The 7,736-nt window shown below is 49.0% G+C and overlaps 1 protein-coding gene across 3 annotated transcripts in view; it reads right to left on the reverse strand.

The window, feature by feature from the left end:
* Positions 1-7,736, reverse strand: part of NDE1 (nudE neurodevelopment protein 1) — a 60,335-nt gene that overhangs the window by 29,523 nt on the left and 23,076 nt on the right. For all 3 annotated transcript variants that reach the window (XM_017533210.2, XM_017533196.2, XM_017533203.2), the window contains one exon: positions 7,105-7,258. In XM_017533210.2, the coding sequence (XP_017388699.1) occupies positions 7,105-7,258 (154 nt within the window). The remainder of the gene's footprint in view (positions 1-7,104; positions 7,259-7,736) is intronic.

Genomic DNA, 7,736 nt, shown 5'->3' on the forward strand with positions numbered 1-7,736 from the left:
AAAAAAAAAAAAAAAGAATCACAATGACTTCCCTTGTTTGTGCCCCAACAATGGGAGGGCAGCATGTACTTGGTTTTACAACAGTCAACCATTCTGAATTGTTGATCCAGGACTCCCTGTTGTAGCATGGAGAGAGAAGGAAAATTCCGATTTCTGGGTTATTTAAAAACAGAAAGACAGGCCCGGCACAGTAGCTCACACCTATAATCCCAGCACTCTGGGAGGCTGAGGCGGGCAGACCATCTGAGGTCAGGATTTCAAGACGAGCCTGGACAACATGCTGAAAGGCCATCTCTAAAAATACAAAAAAAAAAAAAAAAATTAGCCAGGCATTGTAGCACATGCCTACAATCCCAGCTACTCAGGAGGTTGAGGCAGAAGACTCGCTTGAGCCCAGGAGGTGGAGGGTGCAGCAAGCAGAAATTGCATAACTGCACTCCAGCCTGGGCAACAACAAGACTCCTTCTCAAAATATAAAAATAAAAAACAAAATACAAAAAATAAGAACACAAAGACATAAGAAAAGAAGAGAGGGAGGAAGAAAGGGAGGTGGAAAGAGAGAAGAGGGAGAGAAGAGAAAGGGAGGGAGGGAGACAGAAAGGAAAAGGAGTGACCTTGTTAATTACCAAAGAAACAGTCCAGCTGACTTCTCAAAGATTCCTTGTTGCCAGTTGCCGAAGTAACATCCATTACATGCTTATTCTGTGCTGGCCTCCGGGCTAAGTACACTACCTATGTACTGACCCAGGATCAAACCCCAGCCTCCTGAGCAGGTGTCCTTAAGCAATTATGCTAAAAGCCCCTAAACCATTTCACTCCAGATCACCTGGCCACTCCCGTGCTCTCTCAATTTTGCTCCTGCTCCGCTTCCAAATTACCTTCCTTCACCAAACACCCAGAGTCAAGTGCAATGCCTCATGCCTGCAATGCCAGCACTTTTCAGGTGGCAGAGGCAGACCAGCCTAGACAACACACCAAGGCTGTCTCTACAGAAAATTTAAAAAACAGCCAGGCATGGCGGCACGCACCTGTAGTCCCAGCTACTTGGGAGGGTGACAGAAGACTGCTTGAGGCAAGGAGATTGAGGCTGCAGTGAGGTATGATCATGCCACTGCACTCCAGCCCAGGCCAGAGAGTGAGACCCTGATGCTTTAAAAAAAAAAAAAAAAAAAAGATATCACCAGCCTGGCAACCAGGTGAAACCCCATCTCTACTAAATATACAAAAAATTAGCATGGCGTGTTGGCGGGTGCCTGAAATACCAGCTACTTGGGAAGCGGCAGGAGAATCACTTGAACCGTGGAGGCAGAGGTTGCAGTGAGCCAAGATCATGCCACTGCACTCCAGCCCACGCCAGGGTGAGACCGTGACGCTTAAAAAAATCACCAGCCTGGACAATGTGGTGAAACCAAAATACAAAAATTAGCTTGAAGCTGTGGTGCACAGCTGTAGTCCCAGCTACTTGGAAGGCCAAGGAGGGCGGACCACTTGAGGTCAGGAGTTTGAGACCAGGCTGGCCAGCATGGCGAAAATCCATCTCTACCAAAAATATAAAAAACAGCTGGGTATGGTGGCATGTGCCTATAGTCTCAGCTACCTGGGAGGCTGAGGCAGGGGAATCACTTGCAAAACACGCAGCCTAGATTCTACAAACATGAGAGAAAACACTTACCACAAGAAACACACAGGGGCTAATTCGAAAGTTTTTTGTTTTTTTAAAAAAGGCCAACTCCTCCACCTTCAGTCAAGTAAACAAAGCTGTTGCTGGAAAGTCCAGATGCACCCAGAAGGGTGATGTAATGGTGCCGAGGCCAGAGAGGCGTGGCGAGGGCCACAGTGCAGGAAGACTCCAAAGAAAGAACAAGAAGGTGATTTACAGCGCGGAGGGACCGGGAGGGCGGTCCACTTCCGCACCCCGCCCTCCCGTTTCCTGGCTGTAAGCGGAGACGTTTACTGCACCCAGCAAGTAGAGACAGATCAGGCCCGTTCCCAGTTCCCAGGCGTGGCTCTCATCGCCTCACACCCTCTACTTGGGAACATCTCCAAATAAAACAGCATCTTAAGTCTTTAGCCTAAATTCAAACGTAGGCTCCGGGAGGATGCAGCCAGTGCTCTCTGCAGCCTATGCATTAGCAATTCGGAGATCTCCTTGGAACCTGCGGACACGAAAACCTGTCGCTGAAATGTTGTGCTGCCATTTGGGGCTAATTCGAATAAGCTGTCAGCTGATGGGGGCATCAATAGATGCTCTGTTTGGTCCCTTAAAGGCTTTTTCATTCAACCCGTGATGAATAAGCCAGTTGTTAAGAAGTCTGGCCCAGCTGAATGCATTTCTCTTAGGTGACTGACAAATATTTGCTGGTGGCAGGGTCCTCGTTATTCCAAGGTTTCTTCCCCGTGCTGTGTGCTCTGAGTCTCATGCATCTGACATGGTTGTAAATGAAGGGGTCTCCTCCAGGTTCAAGGGCTCATTCTTGGCCAGGCGCCATAGCTCATGCCTGTAATCCCAGCACTTTGGGCGTCCGAGGCAGGCGGATCACAAAGTCAGGAGTTTGAGACCAGCCTAACCTATATGGTGAAACCTCATCTCGACTAAAAATACAAAAAAAATTAGCCGGGCGTCCTAGTGCACGCCTGTAATCCCAGCTACTCAGGAAGCCAAGACAGGAGAATCACTTGAACCAGGGAGGCAGAGGTTGCAGTGAGCCGAGATCGCACCATTGCACTCCAGCCTGGGTGACAGAACAAGACTCCATCTCAAAACAAAAAAAAAGGCTCAGTCCTGAAGCAGAAAATTATTTAGTGACTGCTTGATATTTTACGCTGGATCCATGGAGGGCCTGTTATCCACCAGAAACTGCAGTTCATACCGCTCATCTTTCTTCTACCCAGCTTTTCAACCCTGAGGCCCCTTCAATTTAGGAACTACAATCAGCAGGCACAGTGGCTCACACCTGTAATCCCAGCACTTTGAGAAGCCAAGGCGGACAGATCACTTGCACTCTGGAGTTCAAACAAGCCTGGGCAACATGGTAAAACTCTGTGTCTACAAAAAATAACAAAAATTAGCCAGGCATGGTGCCGGGGGCCTGTAACCCCAGCTACTGGAAGGCTGAGGTGGGAGGATCACTTCAGACTGGAAGGCAGAGGTTGCAGTGAGCTGAGATTGCCCCACTGCACCCCAGCCTGGGTGGCAGAGGGAGACTGTCTCCAACTACAACAAAAAGAAAGATAATCATGCCCAATTGCCTGTAGCAGGCGTTCAGCTGTTAACAGTGGGTGAAGCGGGCCAGCTTCAGGGAGAGGCAGCAAAGACACGAAGGCCTCAGTGTCAGGGATACAGGGACTGGGGCAAACTCGAGAATGTTTGTTCTAAGCAACCACTAGTCAGGTTTTTTATTTTTTATTTTAACTTTTGCTCTGTCACCCAGGCTGGAGTGCAATGGTACAATCGTAGGTAACTGCAACCTCGACCTCCTAGGCTCAAGCGATCCTCTTGCCTCAGTCTCTTGAGTTGCTGAAACTACAGGTGTGCACCACCTTGCTGGGCTAATTTTTTTATTTTGATTTTTTTGCAGAGACAGTCTCACTATGTTGCCCAGGCTGGCCTTGAACTCCTGGTCTCAAGCGAGTCTCCCTCCTCAGTCTCTCAAAGGGCTGGGATTACAGGTGTGAACCACCGTGCCTGGCCAGAAATCCATCTTTTTGCAGGAAGCCTTACCAATTTTGATGGCTGAGAATATATATAATAAAAGGCAAATAGAGTAAATATTATTGGTAGCGCCTAGATAGTGGTGGGTTCACAGGTATTCACTGGAAATTCTTTCAGCCTTGTATGCTGGAAAACATTCACGGGGAAATGTGGAACAAAAGCCACTGAAGGCTGATCAAACACCACCAGTGGGCAAATGGATCAGCAGACGGCCAGCTGGGCTCTGCTTTGCAACAGAAAGCTTCAGCTCCACTGCTCACCTTCCATGTGTTTGGGACCTTTCCTCTGCCCTGCCCCAAACCTCCAATCCACTGGTGGGTCCCACACCCTTTCCTATGCATTAGCAAAGCCAGGCTTGCCAAGGTCCACCCAACACCCATTCTAGTCCATGCCTGTGATGGGTCCGATCAACTCTCCCTTGGCCCCATCCCCCAGGCACCAGGCTGTCAGTGACCACACCTGCAAATGCCCTCCACAAAGCCTCCCCCAACCCACACAGTCCTCTTTTTTTTTTTTTTTTTTTTTTTCCTGAGATGACATCTTGCTCTGTCATCCAGGCTGGAGTGCAGTGGCATGATCTTGGCTCATTGCAGCTTCTGCCTCAGGTCCAGATGATTCTCCTGCCTCAGCCTCCTGAGTAGCTAGGATTGCAGGCACCGGCCACCACACCCAGCTAATTTTTGTATCTTTAGTAGAGACAGGGTTTCACCATGTTGATCAGGCTGGTCTCAAACTCCTGACCTCGTGATGTGCCCGCCTCAGCCTCCCAAAGTGCTGGGAGTACAGGCATGTGTCATTGAACCCGGCTGTCCTTTCTCTCCTGAAAGGCTCCCACATCAGAGCTCTGTGACTGAACTCCACAACCCCAAATGTTTCATGGCATTAGGTTTGTCCTCCCAAAGAAGGCAACCAGCACTTCCCCTTTCATGGTCTACCACACCTAGTCCTGGGCACACACGGTTTTGACTCTTCCACAAAGCAGCTCATCAAAATTTACATGGGGAGTGGCTAAGCACTGTGGCTCACACCTGTAATCCCAGCACTTGGGGAGGCTAAGGCAGGTGGATCATAAGGTCATGAGTTTGAGACCAGCCTGACCAACATAGTGAAATCCCATCTCTACTAAAAATACAAAAATAAGCTGGGCGTAGCAGTGTGCACCTGTAATCCCAGCTACTCTGGAGGCTGAGGCAGGAGAATCGCTTGAACCTGGGAGGCAGAGGTTGCAGTCAGACAAGATCATGCCACTGTACTCCAGCCTGGGTGACAGGGCAAGGCTGTCTTAAAAAAGAAAAATTTACATGGGGAGCTTAATGAGAACACACACACACGTACCAAGACCCCACCCAGACTTACTGAGAAATGGAATCTCAGCTCGAGGTGGGGAGATGAGGATGGGGAGAGAGGGTTCAGGCCTGTCGGGTATTTATGAAGCTGGGCCAGTGATGCTGGCTGGCAGCAGGGCTGAGAGCCAGCTTCTGGGGCACGGTGTTGACTTACTGATCCCTTGCTGAGCCCTACAGAATGTACGGAAGGCACGGTCTTTACCTGTCAGACCAGTGGGTTTCCAGATACGTGGCTATGTCTAGAGATGCTTTTGGTTGTCACCACCTTGGAAGTGGAGGGGGATGCTAATGGCATCTAGAGGGTAGAGGCCAGGGATGCTGCTAAACATTCCACAATGTGGCCGGGCGTAGTGGCTCACCCCTGTAATCCCAGGACTTTGAGGGGCTGAGGCAGGCGGATCACTTGAGGTCAGATTGAGACCAACATGGTGAAACCTTGTCTCTGCTAAAAACACAAAAAGCCAGGCATGGTAGAGGGTGCCTATAATCCCAGCTACTCAAGAGGCTGAGGCAGGTGAATTGCTGGGACCTGGGAGTCAGAGGTTTCAGTGAGCTGAAATCATGCAATTGCACTCCAGCCTGGGCAACAGAGTAAAACTCCATCTCAAAAAAAAAAAAAAAATCCCAAAAAGCAAATCTCAGTCCTTCCCAACAGAGGATAGCCCAGGCTCAAATGTTAACAGCACCCAGGTCAAGAACCCTGCTCTGAACTGGCCCAGTCCAACAGACCTTTTGGTAATGAAGGAAATGTTCTACATCCCTCTGTCCACTAAGGAAACTCACTGACCACATGTGGCTCCTAAGCACCTAAATTGTGGCTACTGTGACTTATTTTAATTCATTAAATTTCACCAGCCACAGCCGGGTGTAGTGGCTCACACCTGTAATCCCAGCACTTTGGGAGGCCAAGGCAGATGGATTACCTGAGGTCAGGAGTTTGAGACCGGCCTGGCCAAGATGGTGAAACTCTGTCTATACTAAAAATAAAAAAATTGGCGGGGCATGGTGGCACATGCCTGTAATCCCAGCAACTCAGGAGGCTGAGACAAGAGAATTGCTTGAACCCGGGAGGCGGAGGTTGCAGTGAGCCAAGATGGAGCCACTGCACTCCAGCCTGGGTGACAGAGACAAGACTCATCTAAAAAAAAAATTTCAACAGCCACATGTAGCTAAGGACTACAATACTGGACCTTATTAGTCTAGCAAGACCTCCATACTCTAGTCTCCCTGGCCAGGTAGTGGCTCATACCTGTAATACCAGCATTTTGGGGTGCCAAGGCAGGAGAACTGCTTGAGTCCAGGAGTTCAAGACCAACCTGGGCAAAAGAGCAAAACCCTATCTCTATAAAAATACAAAAATTAACCAGGCATGGTGGCGCACGCCTATAGTCCCAGCTACTCTGGAGATTCAGGTGGGAGGAGTGCTTGAGCCTGGGAGGTCAAGGATGCAGTGAGTATAATCCAGCCACTGTACTCCAGGCTGGGCAAGAGAGCAAGACCCTGTTTCAAAAAAAAAAATTTTTTTTTAAAAAAAGGTCTCCTTGCCATATGCCCTATAAAATCGGTGTAGATAACCAAGAAAGTCCATGGGAACATGTGTGTAACTTGCTTTTCAAACCTCCACCCATCATGGATCACCTGAGGTCAGGAGTTCCAAACCAGCCTAGCCAACATGATAAAACCCCATCTCTACTAAAAATACAATTAGCTGGGCATGGTGGCAGGTGCCTGTAATCCCAGCTACTCAGGAGACTGAGGCAGGACAATAGCTTGAACCTGGGAGGTGAAGGCTGCAGTGAGCCAAGATTGCACCGTTGCACTCTAGCCTAGGTAGCAACAGTGAAACTCCGTCTCAAAAAAGAAAAAAAAGCTCCACCCATTAGAGGCACAAAGAATTCATGTCCACCATGTCCACCCCTACAGGCCCTTGGGCATGGGCCTGGAGCCTGGAGCCCCTCATTACAGGGTTCCTTCTTCCAGCCAAGCATACCATTCCCATGTTGGAAGCCTGTCTACACCTGAGCACACTTCCTCTCAGACCCTCACCTTGATGCTTTCCAGCTCCATTCGAAGGCGGTTATTTTCTGACAGGAGGTCTCTGTTCCTGGTTTCAATTTGTTGCAGCTGCGTCTCCAATTCAGCTTCATATTCTCGGCTTCCCTCCTGGAATTCTCGGAGCTCCTCTTGTGTATTTTCTGCCCTACAGCAGAATTTCCAAGTGTCACGCAATAATTTTTTTAGAGAAAAGAGTATCGCTCTGTCACCCAGGCTCAAGGGGTACACTCTTGTCTCACAGCACCTTCTGCTTCCTGGGTTCAAGTGATTCTCCTACCTCAGCCTCTGGAATAGCTGGGACTACAGGTGCCCACCACCTTGCCCAGCTAATTTTTGTATTTTTAGTAAGAACATGGTTTCACCATGTTGGCCAAGCTGGTCTCAAACTCCTGACTACAGATGATCTGCCCACCTCCGCCTCTAAGTGCTGGGATTACAGGCGTTAACAACCACGCCTGGCCAAATTCAAGGAATGTTTTTAAAATACCAAGCCTGAATTACCTTTAAGTCAAACTAGAATAAAGAAAGTAGGAGGGGCCTGGTGCAGTGGCTCATTAAGGATTACTTGAGGCCAGGAGTTCGTGACCAGCCAGGGCAATATAATTAAGACCTTGCCTTCACAG

This window comes from Cebus imitator, unplaced genomic scaffold (assembly GCF_001604975.1).
Source record: "Cebus imitator isolate Cc_AM_T3 unplaced genomic scaffold, Cebus_imitator-1.0 Scaffold4, whole genome shotgun sequence".
In the NCBI taxonomy this organism is placed as follows: domain Eukaryota; kingdom Metazoa; phylum Chordata; class Mammalia; order Primates; family Cebidae; genus Cebus; species Cebus imitator.